The 17,902-nt window shown below is 51.2% G+C and overlaps 8 protein-coding genes across 8 annotated transcripts; 4 read left to right on the top strand and 4 right to left on the bottom strand.

Annotated features, from left to right (window-relative positions):
• Positions 1-1,644: 1,644 nt before the first annotated feature.
• CPAR01_09115 (uncharacterized protein) lies at positions 1,645-2,757 on the bottom strand (the record flags this gene model as incomplete). Its single annotated transcript, XM_060493381.1, has 2 exons — positions 1,645-2,357; positions 2,460-2,757. The coding sequence occupies 2 exons, from the start codon at positions 2,755-2,757 to the stop codon at positions 1,645-1,647; spliced, it is 1,011 nt and encodes a 336-aa protein (XP_060347511.1).
• A 3,325-nt stretch (positions 2,758-6,082) lies between these two features.
• On the bottom strand, positions 6,083-6,508 carry CPAR01_09116 (uncharacterized protein; the record flags this gene model as incomplete). The annotated part of the gene is made up of 1 exon (XM_060493382.1): positions 6,083-6,508. One exon carries the CDS (start codon positions 6,506-6,508, stop codon positions 6,083-6,085), a length of 426 nt encoding a protein of 141 aa, XP_060347512.1.
• A 642-nt stretch (positions 6,509-7,150) lies between these two features.
• CPAR01_09117 (uncharacterized protein) lies at positions 7,151-7,459 on the top strand (the record flags this gene model as incomplete). The annotated part of the gene is made up of 1 exon (XM_060493383.1): positions 7,151-7,459. One exon carries the CDS (start codon positions 7,151-7,153, stop codon positions 7,457-7,459), a length of 309 nt encoding a protein of 102 aa, XP_060347513.1.
• A 296-nt stretch (positions 7,460-7,755) lies between these two features.
• Positions 7,756-9,471, bottom strand: CPAR01_09118 (uncharacterized protein; the record flags this gene model as incomplete). Its single annotated transcript, XM_060493384.1, has 3 exons — positions 7,756-9,070; positions 9,123-9,389; positions 9,440-9,471. 3 exons carry the CDS (start codon positions 9,469-9,471, stop codon positions 7,756-7,758), a joined length of 1,614 nt encoding a protein of 537 aa, XP_060347514.1.
• Positions 9,472-10,645: 1,174 nt separating this feature from the next.
• Positions 10,646-11,287, bottom strand: CPAR01_09119 (uncharacterized protein; the record flags this gene model as incomplete). The annotated part of the gene is made up of 3 exons (XM_060493385.1): positions 10,646-10,921; positions 10,972-11,220; positions 11,267-11,287. 3 exons carry the CDS (start codon positions 11,285-11,287, stop codon positions 10,646-10,648), a joined length of 546 nt encoding a protein of 181 aa, XP_060347515.1.
• Positions 11,288-12,489: 1,202 nt separating this feature from the next.
• Positions 12,490-13,258, top strand: CPAR01_09120 (uncharacterized protein; the record flags this gene model as incomplete). Its single annotated transcript, XM_060493386.1, has 2 exons — positions 12,490-13,140; positions 13,196-13,258. 2 exons carry the CDS (start codon positions 12,490-12,492, stop codon positions 13,256-13,258), a joined length of 714 nt encoding a protein of 237 aa, XP_060347516.1.
• A 1,510-nt stretch (positions 13,259-14,768) lies between these two features.
• CPAR01_09121 (uncharacterized protein) lies at positions 14,769-15,114 on the top strand (the record flags this gene model as incomplete). Its single annotated transcript, XM_060493387.1, has 2 exons — positions 14,769-14,816; positions 14,872-15,114. The coding sequence occupies 2 exons, from the start codon at positions 14,769-14,771 to the stop codon at positions 15,112-15,114; spliced, it is 291 nt and encodes a 96-aa protein (XP_060347517.1).
• A 424-nt stretch (positions 15,115-15,538) lies between these two features.
• On the top strand, positions 15,539-17,429 carry CPAR01_09122 (uncharacterized protein; the record flags this gene model as incomplete). The annotated part of the gene is made up of 3 exons (XM_060493388.1): positions 15,539-15,640; positions 16,168-16,737; positions 16,938-17,429. 3 exons carry the CDS (start codon positions 15,539-15,541, stop codon positions 17,427-17,429), a joined length of 1,164 nt encoding a protein of 387 aa, XP_060347518.1.
• Positions 17,430-17,902: the final 473 nt, after the last annotated feature.

Below are 17,902 nucleotides of genomic sequence, written 5' to 3' on the forward strand. Positions count from 1 at the left end.
GGTTGCAGCTGGCGGGAAACCGCATTTCTCTTCCGCCTAGTGGAATGCTCCCCGGACTGTTCAGGGACGTGTTGAAGAACAGAACAGAAGAAGACTCGCGATGTTACAAAACCGAGAGAGAGCACTACGAAAGTAGAGTAGTAGAACGCGAGTTGAGGTAGAAGGGGAGGTTCGGAGAGGAACAGTCAAGCGGCGAAGGACCCAAGAAAGGAATCGGACTGATTGTCAACCCCATCAGACGCGCATGCGAGCGCGGCTGCCATTTCCCTTATAATGCCAGCAACGGTCGAGGCCAAGAACTGAACGGATGACAGGGCTGGCGCTGCCAAGGTGCCGCTACGGAAAGGGACCCGTCCATGGTCTTGGAATGTCATTCCTCAGCCTGTGACCTGTCAGCCTGGAGGGAAGGGAGTGGAGGGAATCCGCGGAAAGGGGAAGGCAGTCACACGTACGCCGCATCTACGCAGACTCCAGAGCGGCAGAGCACATTGCATTGGCACATTAGGCCCTGGGGAAATCGATAAAAGATGGACGGGGGGTTGCACTTGGTGGGAATCACCGTCAGCAAGCGAGCTGTTGGTGACTGCTCAGATGGGATGGACGGGCAGCCGTGAGATAACAGGCCAGGCGCCCCCCTTCCATGATCCCTGCTGGATGTCGACGACGCACCTTCTTTTGGCAAGCCAACACGCGACATTGTGGGGGAGACTCCGAGAGAGAGAAGCACGAACCCGAGCACCGTCATTCTGCTCGCCTATTTGGCACCGTGTGGGATGCTCATAATCCCGCTATTGCCGCCAACGATTTGTTATCAATCAATCACCCAACCCGCTGGTCGCTTTGGGACTCTGGGAGTTTTGTGGGCCAGGGAACACAGTGTGGTCCACTTGTGTTGGCCAGTGCAGCCACGCTGACGGCCAAGAAGGCGCACCGCCTATATTTTCTCTCGGCTCGAATTTTTTTTTTTTCCTTCTCTTCATTCGTCCATCTTCCCGTCGGACACCGTTTACAGTCGGCCAAACATATGCCGTTGCAAACGGCGGCACAACTCTCGATACTCGAGAAAGTGAACTACTCGAGCACTGCCAGTCACTCCATGGTGTTTATCCTTCATTCGGAGCATATCAGGCTGCTGCAAGAACTGCAAGAACAGAGGTAGGTCAGAGCAAGGAAGCTTCCGCCAGTCACGGAACGCATCACATACATGCAAACTTGATGCCGTCTTTTGCCATAGCTCGATCAGTTCAGCCGTCTCGTCTTCTGATCTTGAGCCGGATACACCACGCCTTGCGCGCGGTAGTATGAGACAAGATCGAACCCCAGGCAATGTTCTTTGAGTACGTAACCTTCTGATTCCATGTGAAGGCTTGCGTAATTTATCTGTTGTCACACCTCTCAGTCTTGACCCTCTTTTTCATGTAGAGATCGTTTCCATTTCGTGCGCGTATCTACCTCTCTACCTAAGAGGCAAGAAGAAAACTTTTTGTAAAGGCAAATTTCAAAAGCAAAACATTCGGTCCCGTTCGTTCCCGTTCCATAATCTCAAGAAAGCCGCCAGCCCGATCGCATGCTGCTTCGCTTGAGTCTTGACTCCCTACTCACATCCCGTAAAACCCTGATACATGTGAGACCAATCCGCAATCCTCACTGAATGTACGTTGCCCAAGTGCCAAGAGGGCGGGGAGTGGGCTGCTTCGTCTGCTTGACATTTGCCTCCAGAGCCGATAACAGACCCTGACGGTCGAACTCGGTCAGCTGAAGCTTCTGCGCAGTCTGAATATGCTGAACGTCAACTTTCAAGATGTCTCGGATGGCAAGAAGCTCGTCAGCGCCCAGGCTGTCCGTGATACGCTTGGTCTTGTAGTTCAAGAGGAAGTGGTTGCTCATCATCTCCTCACGCTTGTTGAAGATGGCAGTCGTGGCCTTGGAAATTTTGATTGTCACCTCCTTGAGGTTGGGGCACTTGGCCAGCTTGAGGAACGCCGAGTCAGATTGAGGACCGCACCAGTGAATCTCAACCTTGCGCAGGTGGTCGAACAGGTTGCTGTTGGTGTTCAGGTGGCCAAGAAGCTCGCAGCAGCAGGCAAAGTACTGAGTCTGTTCGCCGTAATAAATCTGATAGAACTCATCTCTCAGGGCTGCTCCCAAAGTCTTGTACATTTTAAACTGTTGCTTCGCCATGTGTCCCCACAACTTTGCCTCAGGGTTGGCACAGTTGCAGCGGTACTTGTCTTGGATGCGCTTGAGGGCAGGCATTCTGCAGGCCTTGGAGCTGGTCTCAACTACCATGTGAAGCACACGTGCTCGAATCTCACGGGGCAACTTCATGAACGGGAAGACGGTAGGAGAGGGGCGGTCTGCAATACAGGAGTTAGTTACTCTATGGACATTTCCATTCCGATGTACCCATAACAATCTCTGAAAGAACATCAACGTCGTTGAGTTCATGAAGCACTTACTGGCAATCTCCAAGACTTCGGTGCACATATGAATGAGCAGGGCGCATTCTCTTGTCTCGTCTTGCTTGTTCTTTTTCTGCTTTGTCATTCTCTCGGTACACTTTCGGATAGTGTCGATCATGGCCTGACGTCTCTTGGAGCTCAGACGAAGCATCCGGCCGAGCTCAGCCATGTCAATGGTCCCTGTTTTGGTGTCTTCCAGAGCTTGCAGCATCACCTGAGTGTTGTGGCACAGGTCGAAGCGCTTGTGGATGTTGCGACACTTCAAGACGAACCACGAGTCCATGCCCAAGACCATCTTGACGGTATGCTTGTAATTCTCTTTCTTTCCTTAGGTACGATATCTGACAGTCAAGACGCGCTTGGTGAACGCTTTGACGATATATGCTCGGTGCAGTAAGCCAGGTGTCGGGACGCTAGAGATATATGGTCGGAAAGAAACGGTCTCAAGTCTGATGAGGGCTCTGACTGTTGTCGCTTCTAAAATGAAGTGATCTAGCGTTCGAATGAACCGCGTGGAAGTTATGGTGAATGGCCGGTTCGATGTGATTCAGGTATGCGCTAACATCAAGCGAAGAAGAAACGCGGAGATGTCGATGTACGGTTCTGAGGTGTGTTGGGTAGGAAGAGGCGTCTTTGATGGGAAGAGGGCTGGGGAATATTGCAGATTAAAGTAGTCCAGGACTGATGAACTGTGCTTTGCGACTCTCGTGAACTTGGATAGCTGCTAATGGAGGATTTGTCGATTATTGCTCCTGCGTGATGACGACGCACAACTCGTGGTGCTTATCAAATCGACCTGCGGCTTCAGTATCAGTAAAAGAGCAGAGGGTTTTGGGATATGATCGAGATGAACTGCAGGCTGCGATATGAGGGTTTCCTCACAGAGTGATGGCGGTTAAGCGTATATAAAAATTGAGAGTCGTGAGAAAATAAATGCCAACACGTAATCCAAGAACTTACCTGTTTTTACTGCGCGAGAGCGTGAGAAAGACGAGAAGACGAAAGTTTGGTGCTTCCAGTCGGTCGGTGGAATGGGTGTGAAGGGAAAGGGATATAACAAAGCTCAAGGGCTTAGAAGATATAAAGTAGTGTGAGCTCTGGTGATGTGAGTCGTAAAGTAGAAAAGTGCGCAGGCTATACCCCGGTCGGTGAGGTGTGAAGAAGGGAAGAGTTGCTCAAGGGTCGCGGACTGTGAACATGTGATGTGATGCGAGCCCGGTATGGCAAGAAAATATTGTAGAAAAGGGTCTTGTCGATACCTTAGTTTGAGAGGTATGAAGGGGGAAGGGTTGCTGAAAGATCTCAGGCGGTGGATATAAGCCCCGTGAGGTGACGTGAGGCGCGTGAGCGGAAGGATCAAATAAGATCGTTCAGAGGAGGGCTGAGGAAGGTACGAACGAGGCTGTTAGAGGTGTAGCCTGTGCACTCAGTTATCGGTGAGGTACGGAGTGGGAAGAAACTTCTCAGAGCTCCCGAGTGTAGTTGTTTTGATACACGCTCGTGAGTGAGATGTGTGTACGTGAAAATTACCAACGAGACCTTCGAGAGGATGTAGAGGCTCGCGTATCGTGGGCGCGCTCAGCTGTTGTTCGAGTATGAAGAATCAATGGATTCCTTAAAGGGTCCGAGGACGCATGGACGTGGCCGTGAAGTGAGGTGTGCCTGCTGTAGGTCTGGCAGCTGCGAATAAGGGCGGTTAAGCAGAGAGCAGAAAGAGGCAAGTGTGGTCCTGAACGCTCAGGAGTCCATGAGATACGAATGGGCAAGTAATCCCTCAGGGGTCCTGGTTGAGTATGTGTGATGTGAGTGTAAGGTGCGATTTGTATGTGCACATGGGACAAGCGGGAAGAGGGGGTGTTCGGTGTAGGGTGTAGAAGGTAGATGGACTTTTGCTCTTCCTTGTTGCGGAAGAAGAGGGAGAAGCCAATCCTTGTTTCTATGCTTTTGTGATTGAATTGTTAAAATGTAGGTGATGAATGCCTTTGGGTGGGGGAAGATGTAGTGGTTCAGTTAGGACGGGATGCGATGTTTTCTTAGCAGGCACAGTGAGGTCGACTAAAAGGCAGGCACGATGGAGTCTCTTATTCAGGAAGGCAGGTCCCCTGCAGTGGGATCGATCTAGGAAGGTGCAGATAATCAAAGGCGGTCCAGCTGTGTGGGATGTTCTGTGTATCAATTTTTCAACATAAGAGAAGGCTACATAGACTGAATGCGACGTAGTGTGGTTCTCTCCCCACATGAGGCTTAAGTCGACTACACTACTAAATGCTGTCCGAAGTGTCATTTTGAGGGAAGACAACAAGTTGCCCAGGGGCCAGTGAAATCACTATGTCTTCAAGTCAAGTTTATACGGATCCCGAGTGATGTATAAGAGGAGCTCTTCAATGATAACGGGCTCAGTGACATACTATCAAGGCTGCTTGACATCTATTAAGGTATGTGCAAGATTAGGTGGCATATCTCAGGCCAAAGCGAGTTCCAAGTTACGCCTAACATATGTTGTAAGCGGTTTAATTCGTATCCTCAAATCTAACTTAGGTTCAAGAGATGTATAATTCTCCATCACTGAATGTGGCGCGATATACTTGGGATCCATTGCAGATATCCAACTAAACGTTGTTGCTGAATAGGTGATTTAGGTGCCGAGAGAATCAGCAACACGATGGAAGTCATGATCTCAAAATAATATGCCGACTTACTCAATTGAAACAAACTCGTCTTAAATATAATGCCTGTCCTTGTGGTTTTGTACGAAGAGTGGTCACGAGTGTCGTATCTGGAAAGCCTCAGGGGATGAAAACGTGATGTGCTTCCATTCCAACAGCCTTTCTCAACAAGTCAACAAACCTTGTGTATTACTTTGACAACAAGCAAAATACTACAATCACCAGAAATCACCTCGCTGCTGACAAAACTATGGAAAACTCGGCATCAGGTTGTGGATGACGTATCGCAAATGTAAGTGGGACTGCGGCAACAATTATTAGAGCTACCAAGAGCTGGATACACGCTCTCATTCCTAGCTTCCCAAGAAACCCCATTTAAGTGACAACATGTCACGAAGATTCATTCAATTGACAACAAAAGCAACGGTGACATGACTGGCAAGCGAGGCGATTCCGAGAATAGTCTAGACAGTGCGATCCTTTGTTAACCTATGGTGGGGCAACATGTCGAGCTTTATTCCAAATAGTACGGACATCAAGACTCATATCCTTTGTCCAAATCTCTTAGGTCACCGGTGCAATAAATTGCCACTTGAAACGATGTGTTATCAATAGAGTAGAATTTCTCGTGTGTATCGTCGGTTTCGAGGTGGAGTAGTCCTTGCCTCAGTGCCATCTTGTTATATCCAAGTCAAGCAGTGTTGCCATATTCATACAGTAACTCAGATGCCATTCCCAATCCAAGTTCCCCATTATCATGTAAAAATCAAAAAACTAAGGCTCGAACACAACGGCCATGGTGACCTTTTTCCCCCAAAATTTCGACCCCAAACTCCAAGGCGATGCCGGAAAAGGACGCTTCGAGACGCCGAAATCGGTTGTCTCTTGATACCCAATATGGGAAATAAAAGTGTCTCAGATGAGAACGGTCGAGAACCCCTCGGGCCGAGAACCTCAAGACCTCTCATCCTCTTCCGGGACGGACCGGAACTGACTCTCGCGAGGCAAGGGGTTCATCCGGAGCGGGCTGTCATCCACGTCCACGCTGTTGTGGCGTGATGTGCCGGGGCTGACGTTGATGCTGTAGTAACTCGACCGCGCATCGCGGCTCATCGGGCGCTGGCCCTTTCCGAATGTCATGGTGAAGCCGTTGAGAATCTCCTGGTGTCTGAGGTTGGTCTCGTTGAAGGGCCTCTCGCGCGGATCGGCCTCCTTCTCCTTGATGGCAGTCTTCTTCTTTGGCTTCTCTTCCTTTGCTGAGCGCCATCCAAATGTCTTTGCGAGGCGGAGAGCTGGGGACTTTGGGTCTGAGCTGGTACGCTCTCCCTGGCTAGGCTCGGAGATGGACTTGCGGCGGCGGAAGTGATCGCGGATGGCCATTACGAAAGTGTTGATGATATGTATGTAGAGCTATTGACGAAGTGGATGATGGAAAGGCAGAAGATGATAACGGTAGCTGATCCTTTAAGAAACTGCTTGACAGGATGCCTGATATATTTGGTGATATGTTTGGACAGGTGAAGACTGGTATTGAAGATGTGTGGTATGGCTCTGGATTGGCGTTATAGGCTGTTGGTTTGTCTGAGTGAATTAAAAGAGGAGAATAATGGTAGGGGAGCCCGATGGTATTTATCCAGGTGTGACAAAAGCCAAAAGACTTGGCAGCATGGGAGGGGAACGGATGTGGCGATCCCAAAGAATAGCACCGTTGGAAGGACCCAAGATGGTGGGATCCGTGTCGCTCAAAGGACCTTTCCAGGACCCTGCATCGTTGGGGTTGCTCGCTAGCCGCTGCTTTCACGACCCGTGAGGCCATATGCAGGGCAGCGTCCAAATGGACTAACAACGCGCTGGGTGGGAGTGGTAAGGCACCACTCACACCAGACGGGCCGGAGATCGACTCTCCAGGCCGATGCTACCTTACGTGCTCAAGATGGAAGGCTTCTTGGATGGCGCAGCGTCCGCCTCCGGCTGGATGCGGGGGTCTTCTTCAAATGCGGGGCGACGTCATTCCAAAAACACATGTTCTGGTATCCTAACCATTGCTCTTGGAGAAGCTCCCTCGCCTTGGCCGATAGTAATGCCACCGGGTTCCGATGTTTCCTGCTCTCCTCCGATCCAGATGATCTTCAACGTGGCGGGGTTGAGGTCTTCGACGGTCTCGACCCGATCTCTAAACTCATTGTTCTGCATTCTGGCCGTCCCAAAATGTCTTCTTTGAGAAAACCGACCCGTCCCCGATGGTACCGGCCAGGCCGGTTAGCGCTGCAGGCCTGGATTCCCGCCATGTCTCACTTAGTCTCAGGTACTCTAAACTCAATAGAATCGTAAGCAGCAATTCTCGGGCTCAAAGATCAAACAAATACCCGCGCGTGTGCGTCGAAAGGACATCAATTGGTGCACTCTATCTCCAAAGACCTAGCCATTTCCGGAACGCCGCTGCCAACGCAGTGACAACCGCCGGGCTGCTGCCAGAACCCATTCTGGCTGTCTTCGAGTCTGCCTAGTACCGAATCGAGCCAATTTAGATGTGCAGAAGGGGATACAAGCTTAGACAAAGAAGAACCTTGTGTGTGCGCTACCAAGAGTGCGCGAGAATTCGAGTACCCCTGCTGATCTAACATGGCTCATCGAGATGTGCACTCGGCTCCAAAAACACCAGCGCTGCTAGATCCAAGGCCTCCCAGAGCTGTGAGACCCCAGGCCAACGCTGCAGATTCCCAGTCCATATCCTCATCGGGCAGTTCGTCGCCTTCGACAGCAATGCGGCTTTCCGCAGGACTCGGCTCGTACGCATCTTCTGGTGCCTCTTCGTGGTTTGCCGTACGCTTCAGGGTACGGCCTTGACGAGTGCTTCTAGACGAAGGTGCCTCTGAAATTGTCATCTCTGCAGACTTATTTTTTTCTGCATGTTGATTGCCCCTGCGTCGCGTGGAGACTGTGTTGGTGTGGCTGGACGATTCCGATTCCGGCTTTGTTTTGTCACTTCCTCCCAGTAGTCTGGGTGGTGGCTTTGCCTTCGATAAGTCGTTCGGAGCGAATGGAGTAGAGGCAGCTAGAATGTCATTTACATCCAGCACACGTGTAGCCGCCCATAACCCTTGGCTGAGTCCGCTGAGCAAAACGTCCCATGCCACAGCAGCTACAACAGGATGGTCGGATGCCGATCCCAAGACTTTCCCCAGCGCCGTTGTTGTACGCTCCCACGTCGAGCGTTTCTCTGTGTCAAAAGGCAGGAACCGGCTATGACGATGATAGTGGGCATTTGGCGCATTGTAAAGCAAAGCAAGCGCGGTGCCTTTGACGTGGAAGGCAAAACTTGCTGTGGACACAAAGCGAAAGAGCTCAGTGAATATGCCGTATGCTCCGTGAGGATCAGAGTATACTGTGCCCCAACTAGCTGGAACGACAGCGGGAATGACAATGGGGCCAAAGGTCAGAAGTCGCCCAAGGATTGCGATCCGGGCAAATGTCGCTGTGCCTGTTGTCGACGGAGCCCAGTATATCAGAACGTATGTAAAGCAGAACGATGCCAAGAGCAAGGCCGGGTGTGGCGTCCAATTGATAGGCTTCACAGGCAGTAATCTCTCGCGCAGGCGTCCTAGTGCAGAGGTGGGATGTCTGTCGTCTGCAGTGGTGGTCGGGGCAGGAGTAAGAAGCAGTGCGAGATAGAAGAGGTTCTGGGCGAACGAGAGGCTGACGAGATGTGCTAATCCGAGGTAGGCCCAGACAGAAGGGATTCTTCTTCGTGTGCCTTCGACTGCCAACAGCAAGCTCCATGAGACCGTTGCGAGTTCGATTTGCTGGCCCCACCAGAACCGACGAGCTTTTTCGGCGATGATCTCGAGAGCGTCCAGGTGGATTGGAGTGTCACTTAGCCAGCGGCCAATAAAGACTTGAATCGCAGTTTCGTTGGGGATGACTCCATGATCGCCATAGAAGCTAAGGTTCCATGAGTAAGCCAGACAAAGAAAGCGCAGAAGACGAAACAAACCGAACTGGAGCTTCAACTCCACGCTGATCTGCCCAGACGCGATATGAAAGTTTCGCATAGCTTGAGGCCCAGTAACTTGCAAAAGACAAGCTAATGAATGCCAAACTTGCGAACAACGGCGCAAGAGCTGAACGGCGAACAAGTCTTGCTCTTGTTCCTTGAGATGGCGGCAAGTGCTGATACGAGCTGTACAGACTTCGAGCGACAGTGGTGCCGAGAATTGCCACTGCAAGCGCATGGCCAGCCACCAAGCTCAAAGGCAGGTACCTGAATATCACGTTAGGATCGTTGGCTTTCATTTCGATGTTCAAACACACTTCACTTCCGGTTCCAAAGGCACCGGCGCCATGTTTGTTTCGGTGAAATGGCTAGACGACTGATGCTGATTATGGTGTTGTTACAGGATGGTCAGCCACTTTGAAAAGTGCACCGAGGTGAGTGATGTCGACCTCGGGGGTCAAAAGATGTAGGTGCGGCGCGCGTCATCATAAGCCAGCACACACTTGGGCGCGTTCCTTGGAAGCTCACTCGACAGCCTTTGCCTGCTGCTGTTAATCACAGCGTCGGTATGAGGTGTACAACTACCTCCATTCGAGCAATATGTGCTGTGTCGTCATGGTAGCGGTACCATGCTGCCAGGTAGACAGGGGCCCAGGGCGTCTGGCGGGAAGTGGAGTTCCAGGACCTGAACTGCACGTCAAGCACAGACCAGCGTGAGCCGGAGAAACAGAAACGGCGGCAGGGCTAGCGCGGGCAGGACTGTGACCAGCCCCACACCTCACCAACCATAAAAATCTCTTCTTGTGAGGAAGCCTCTCTTGTCTTCTCTTTTCCTCTTTACTACAATCCGGATCAAATTTACATCGACATATGTTTTTGGTCTGTATGGCGGCTCCGCTATGCGGCTTGCTGAGGGTTGTCCTGTTCTCCTTGGACTTTCTTCCGTTCCCGGCCTCCTAAAGTAAATCCTATGTGAACACCTTTCCTTATCAGCCGAGTATGACGACTCTTCCTGGTATTTGACTGTGGGGTGGTCTCAACATCCTTTTGTAAAGGAACCTGAGTTATTAAAACGGAACCTGTAGTGCGGAACGACTCGTTCGTGTTCCTACCGACCTGAAACCTGTGCGCAGAAGAGCCATATGGGCCAAGAGAGCAGTTGTTCCTCCACATGCCAACGCCTCGCAAAACCTTGGTTGAACCATGGTCTTTTACCAGTTACCTGGTCAGATTACGGAACCCTCCGTCTAAAACATCGGCCGGGGATCTCAGTAGTGACTTACGCGCATGACAGGCGGATCGATCTACAAACCTACGTCAGGATTTGCTTCTACGACACTGTCGTGTGTTTGCACGGTTGCTGTCGGTTTAGGGACGGCGTTAGGCTGCTACCTTTCAATTCCTGAACCATGGAAGCAGAGGCCTTATACGACTGTCCAACACGAACGGTCATCCTCCGCCAAAACTGACATGGGAGCGAGCGGGTCCGTCTCTATGGCAGCTATGATCACGCCTTCAAGTTGTCAGACGTAGTTGGTGCCTCGGCCTCCGCGACCATTCTTCCAGACCAGGAATATGAGGACAATAGTCGTCAGCGCGAACCCGAACGTCACAAACTGCATAGCCTGGTCTGCGGTTGCCTTGCTGCACCTCTCTAACAAGACACTTTCGGTCATGCCAGGTGCCAAATACCACTGTCCATCCTGCTTGAATTTTCCACCGTTGATGATATCGTTGTTCCCAATGGCTTTCCAATGCTTTTCGTCACATGCAACACCGTGTAACCCAATTGCGAAAGCCTGCCATGTTGTTAATAGCAAGTACATGGTATGATCATCGATGGACTTACTATACCACCGCCGAGGAGTAAGACCCCACTCAAGGCGTCCGCGGCCATCACTACGAGAGCCGGAATGGCGTCTATGAAAACAGCTACCAAGCCCAGCACAGCGACGGCTAATCCAAAGCCGCCAGTAAATGTGCTGTATTTGGTAGTCGTGGGAGCGTCGCCAATCTTCTGTCCCTTGACGAGGTCGATAGATAGCCCGAGGACAACGATAGCCATGATACCCTGAGGGACGCGCAGTGTTAGCTCAACCTAATTTCCAGGGTTCACTGAACGAGACGAGTGTATTATCGCAAACCTGAAGAGCCCAAACGCCCATGCTGATGAGGTTCAGCATCTTCTTAGCTTAAGACTATACTTCGTTTAGAATGTATGTGACGTGCTTCTGCACGAATGATAATCTTTTTGCTATACGAGATATGATAATAATGCGAGGCAGACAACAAAAATCCGTAACGAAAAAGTACGACAAAGTAAAAGGCGATAGATACCTCGCTTATATAGTATGCTCATTCAAAAACGAGGACAGCCCCTGAGTAACTGTGTCACTAGAAGCAGCGGGCAATCAACGACCAAAAATGATCTTTAATCGGTCCCAAGACGGCGCAGTGAGACGTTACTTGTTCTGCTCCCGTTTCTAAGTGACACATAGATGAATTTCCTGCATGTTTGCGCCGCTGGACGAGTCACAACGACTTCTCATCGGCTACTTGCATATCAGGCAGGCTGCTTTGCCAGCTTCTGCCCGGTACTACTCTCCAATCATCGTACCACAGGGCTTCCTCCCTCTCATCTTAGGGCATACAGTCTGGCTCGGGCTTGGGCCTCACAGGCTACAGCAGGCAACAAAAAAAACCGAAGAGGCAGTGAGTCAGTTCCGAGACCGATCCTACAGAGTCTTGCCCTCGAGAGCATCGAATCAGGTTCCACCATACAAATGTAGTTCAGCAAGAATTGGTTCGGAAATAAGTAGCCAAGGGAGTGGGCCACCGCTTCGCAAGAAAGAGCAGATACGACCTCGCTTTTGCTGGTATGACATGTTGTTGTTTGCCTGTCTAATTCTGGAAACACTAAATCGGCGCCTACTCAGATCGTTACCTCACCTTGGGTGGACCCTCCCCATGCCATTACCTGTGGGCACCGCCTTTACAGGCTACTCCAGCTTCGGGGCAAATGAAGGATATTGATATATTACCTGACGTGCCAGCATCAGTGGTCGACTTTCTGGCGAATGCTGACTCATCACATGAAGGTTAAAAGAACTGCTGCGATGAGGTAAGCCGGAGAATCTGAACTTGGGCTTTCCGAAAGATGGCCGGATAAGTGGAGTCCATCTGAATGTGCCAATGCAACTGTATCCGTCACTTTCCACTGCCTTTCTGAACGCACGGGCCAAGTCGCGATTGGTCTGCCCAAATTTTTTCGACAGCTTCCATCATCGGCCTGCAAGCCCACATCTCCTGTCCACTGTCCAACTCCGATCCCCGGCTTCATTCATCCGCCACGTCCACAACCTTCACCATGTCGTCGCTTTGGGATACCCTTTCTGGTCGCAAGTCCTCTCAGAAGGACGCCGGTGCTTCCCAGTCTTCACCGGCCCCCGAACCTACAACCACCTTCCAGAACACCCCAGCACAGTTCGACCCTTCAGCAGGATCTGGCGTCGAGTCTTTCCTTCAGAGCTCATCCTTTGCCGACCCCGCGCAACTACACCCCCTCTCTGGACTGAACAAGGACACACTCGAATACCTTTCTCTCGAAGATGCGGCTCTGGCGGATGTCCCTGGCCAGTCTGCCCTCCCCTCCCGAGGCTTCACCGATGACCTTTGCTACGGAACGGGAGTCACATACTTGGCAGCCTTGTCGATAGGAGGAGCCTGGGGACTGCAAGAGGGTCTGAGGAGATCAGCCAACCAGCCGCCGAAGCTACGACTTAACTCAGTGCTTAACGCCGTCACTCGCCGTGGCCCCTTCCTGGGTAACTCCGCTGGTGTCGTTGCCATTACCTACAACTTTTTCAACGCGGGTATCGGCTACTTCAGGGGAAAGCACGACTCTGCCAACACGATCTTGGCTGGCGCTTTTAGTGGAATGGTTTTCAAGAGCACAAGGGGTGTGCGGCCCATGTTGATTTCCGGTGGTGTTGTGGCCTCCGTGGCCGGTGCCTGGGCTGTAAGTTGCCGCCTTCACAAGTATATTGGCGTCGCATATCTAATCGTTTTCGCAGGTTGTCCGCAGTACTTTCTTCTCTGCCCCCGAGCCTATTACTTCCGAGCATGCCACCTTGTAATTTACGACATAACCTGACGAATTGTCCCCGTTGAAACCCGCCAGTAATGATTATTCATTATGCCCATGGATCACGTTGGATCTGTGGACGATGATGCTCGCCATTGCGAGCTTCTTCTATCTGTTGTTTGAGTAAGGAAATTTAGAGCGCCTTAGAGGAGTCTTGGGCATTGTGACGGACGATCTCTCCTCAAGTGGACCCGTGTACAGTATTTAGGAAGGAGCATTAGAAGACCGCATCACTGGGTGGAAGTGGGCGTTCGGTACCTGTCAAAAAAAAGAACAACATTACACGTTCCTTCTACGTCCAAGTGTCCTAGACGGTTGTTGCCATATTGGACTGGCCTGCCAGCCTGATGGCAATGGAAGAGACGTCCTGAGCAGCATCTAACTAGTACAGGCTCTCCTCAGGCTGCCGATCGCCTTTCATCGCTACCCCCATGCCGCAGGAAAACATAAGCATGGAGAGGCAGCAGGCTAGATACCATTTCTATTATGTCCGCTTCACCTGAAATCGCGTGATAGCCTCGACGTGAAGTTATTTTTCACTATCAGCTACGGTCACGACCGCGGAAGATGGAGACATCCGCAACTCGCGACAGGCTTGATCGATCTTGGGCTGGACAATATACAAGCTAGAGCGAAGCATCTCGATCGCGCTACATCTGACATAGGTTCAATAGGAGTTCACGTATACAACGAAGTCGGTGGACAACGCTTTCTTCCCTACGATACCTCGTCGCCACTACCTAGAGAAACAAGCTATCTCCCCGAATCTCTCAGCGTCCGAGAACACGGTCTCCAACGATTCGGTCGTTGTCGTATGATGGGCTGGTGGTCTTGTACGAATGTTTGTCGCAGGAGATCGGCGAGACCGATGAGACCCACGATGCCTACGGTGCCTACGATTAAGCTCGCAGCGATGATGGTACTGAAGGTCTTAGTCCTCCAAGCGAGCTCGATGACATTGGAAACCACAAGCGGGCATTGCATCTCTTCCTGAGGAAAAGGTTCATAAATATCCGTAACTTTCGTTGTGAAAAACCCTGCTGACTTCCATTTCTTAGATCCAGGAAGTTTCCCGAGTAAAAATGTTTTGCCTGAGTAATTCCTCTCTGATCGACAGCGAGTCCTCTCACGTCGTATTGATATACCTTGACAGGAATGGCGGCTCGATCCTCCAGAAGTCGTCCTGGCCGGTGTGGACCGACTTCGAAGCTTTCATCAAAACAATGTCTGTGTATCATTACGAGGCCACCATCAAACGGGGCGGTAGCGTGGAGAACATCAAGTAAACTTTCCTATAAAAAGTCGGCGACTTGATTACATCAAAGCCGGATCCGCATCCCCCCAAAATCGCCATCGCCAGGAAGTATCCGACCTGGTTCAATAATCTTGGCACGATGAATGATACGTGGAGTTACGCGAGGATCGACGCCCAACAAAGTATTGACATTGCAGTGAACTAGAAGGCCTCGCATGACCTTGGTGGCAAAGTTGCCTTTGATACGATGAATAGATTAGGAGAAGCAGAAGAAAACACAGTTGGCTTGGTCAAGGTAAGTCAAGCACATCGCGTTTCGGGTCGAAGACTTGGGATTAACCGCTCATTAGCTGTGGCAGCGCAAATCGATCAAGCAGCTGCCCGAAATCCTGCAACTGGTCGGCCAACCTTTGCTTGCGCCTCTGGCATCAATGCTCGCTGCAAACGGCTTCTTTCCTCATGACATTGACAGACTGTTGAAATCTTCTTTTGACGGAGATATTGAAGACAATGACTGGCCTGAGGATTTCCGCTGCTGGATTTTGCGCGTCGTTCTCGTTCGCTCGGCCCATGGTAGCTCAGCCACGTGTTGACGCGAGTATCGATTGTGCTTCGGAGTTGGATGTTCGTATGTCTTGGCCAGTTTGGCACCTGCGTTTCGGTCTTTTTGTATTGCCGTGAGGCTCACGTTGATAATCAATGAACTGCGTTGTCGCATTGCATCCCTTATGTACCCGATATCAATTCCAAGGAAGATGCGGTCTTCTTTCAGTATCAGGGCATGCAAAGGGCCAGATTCATCATCAGTGATTACCATCCCAAGCGTCATTGGAGATCAAGGACCTACAAACCGCCTCAAGAGCGGACCTGCCGCAATCGACTGTTGCTTCAGACCCCACTCCCGACTGACTTCATCTTTCACTCCTACCACCACCATCCTCGGACCCGAATCCTCAAGCAACATTATTGCAAACTATTCGAATCTTCCCGACTGCTCGTCTTCCATGTAACGTCAAAATGTGCGGATTTTGGCCTTTCTCGAAGGCACACTACGACAACGAGGATCCGCCACTTGTCTATCGCCTTGGCTGGGATGGCCAGAGATACGCTATAGATGTTGTAAGTAGAATACCTCTTGGATACCTTTTGCTTCCTTTCCCCTCTCTTGTAATCCCAACAATTGCCGTTTTTTCCCTCCGTTTTTCTAGTAAGCCCCCGGAAGATCATGCAATGACCTGCCCCCTTTTCTTGTCTTTCGGCCTCAGAGACAAAGAGCCGGCCAAGACATCACTGGAGCGGGTCATTGGTATACCAAAAGCTTCAAGCCGCAGTGGATTTTCATGCGGCTGGGTGAAGAGATCTGGCTGAGTTCTCGCCTTGGACCGCTCTTCAGATCTCTTCTCCTTCACATCTCTTTGATCAGCCTCATTTTCTATCAATTCACCCAAGACTGTGATGAGGTGAGAAGTCTCAGCTCATCAAAGCCCTCAATCGATGAAGGAGTCTCGTCTCCTGGCATTTGTTCTCTACCCCTGGATTTCCGAGTTTGATACACCAATCGAAACAAAAACGATCTCGATACTCTAGAAACAAGGATTCGGCGTCGAGTTCAATATATAATCGAGTCCAGCAAATCCGCCATGAAGTCTCCCAAGAGCAAGTCGGCTGCCAATACCACCGGCCCGCGGCAGGTGCGCTTCACGGAGGGCCGCAGCAACCCAGGTGCCTCCTTCCCCGTTACCCAGGGAATCGACACCTCGACCGCTCCTGCCTTCAACACCCACGAAAGCGACGTGGGTGAAGACAGCGGTGTTTTCCTCCACACCTCAACCAATCCCTCTGCCTCAGTCAATCTTGGCCATCACTTTCCTCCCACACCCTTCGGTCAGGCTGCTCACCCACACCTCAACCCTTTCATACCCTCCACCTTGCACCCCGCCTACATCTCCGAGACCAACTCGTTCGCGCCTTTCGGTAAATTCAACCCGTACGGACTTACCGCGCCTCCCTACGTCAACATGGCCGACTACCAGAACATCGCTCCGCCTACTAGTGGCCTTCACTTCCAGCCGCCGGTTCCCGACACCACCTACGGCCCCATGCAGCACGTTTACGTGCCTCGCTTCGACAACGGAATGCCTCCAGTCTATCACGTCGGTCTCCCTCATGCTCAGGCTCTGCCAGTGGCCTCTTTTGTTGCCCCGAAGCCTACTCCAGTTCTGCTTGGCGCACCTCTTGTTGTTGTTCATTATTATGCAAGTCCCCAGCGCACATACGCTGCGATTGCTTCCTGAGCCGAGCGGCTTGTGTGATTCATCGGGCACCTGGATTTCTTTGCTTCATCTAGCCGCCTCATTTTCATCTCACTAAGCTCACCCAAGGTTTCGAGAAATAGTTTGCTGACTTGAGATGGTAGCAGTCCCCCGCCAACAACGTCACCTACATTGGCCAGGCCCCCCCTCAGCCTCCCATCATCATGGCCCAACAGCCTGCTATGCACGCGGGCATGAGCATGCACCCTCCGATCATGCTTCAGGCTCCTCCCGCCGGTTTTAGTGGCCCTCCCATGTTCCAGGGTGCCCACATGGGTATGAATATGCCTCCCAACATGGGCGGAGGTGGAATGCCCGTCTTCCCAGGTAATACCAATCTTCCTCCGGACGTCACTGGATATGGCAAGACTGCTGGAGAGGTCGCCATGGAGCAGGCCCAGTTTGCCTATTCCAATGGTCTCTTCGAGCCCCAGGACTTCAAGCCTGCGGACGATGACCCATCCCGCTACTATCCCGTCCGAGAGGTTGATGGTAACTGGACCCAGCGCAATCGTTTCACTATTGACAACCTTGGCGATTGTCGTTGGTATGTCACCAACGAGGGCTACTTCTACGCCGTTCGTTTGCCCAACTAAAGTATTCCTTCATCATAGGTATTTCACTTCAATTAGAAGGAAACGAGATGAATTGCTAACGTTCCAAGCAGCGTCAACGGGCAGCGAGATGATTTGGAAGATCTTGGGGTGAATGATGAAACGGAGAAGATGCCCTCGTGAGTATGCGAAAAGGAATGAGGAGGCTCCCATGTCTGATCATAGCAGATGATTTCAACTTTCCGGCAACTTGCCCTTCAGACCCCTCTAATCCGTCATTGGTCCTCAGACCGTCAGGTAAGGCATGCAATCTATGGCAAAGCTACAACAACTGACAAGATATTAGAACGATCATTAGAGCAGGTAACCTGTCTGCTTTAAGGATTTGTTCACGTCATTCGCCCAAGGACAATACGGATACCAGATTGGGCTGAATGGGATGAAAGGGAGAGGAGGATAAAGTCAATGGTTTCCTATGTCGACATGCCAGAGAATGCTCTCGCCCAGGCCGCCAA

This window comes from Colletotrichum paranaense (assembly GCF_030867605.1).
Source record: "Colletotrichum paranaense strain IMI 384185 chromosome Unknown Scaffold_7.1, whole genome shotgun sequence".
NCBI classification, from domain to species: domain Eukaryota; kingdom Fungi; phylum Ascomycota; class Sordariomycetes; order Glomerellales; family Glomerellaceae; genus Colletotrichum; species Colletotrichum paranaense.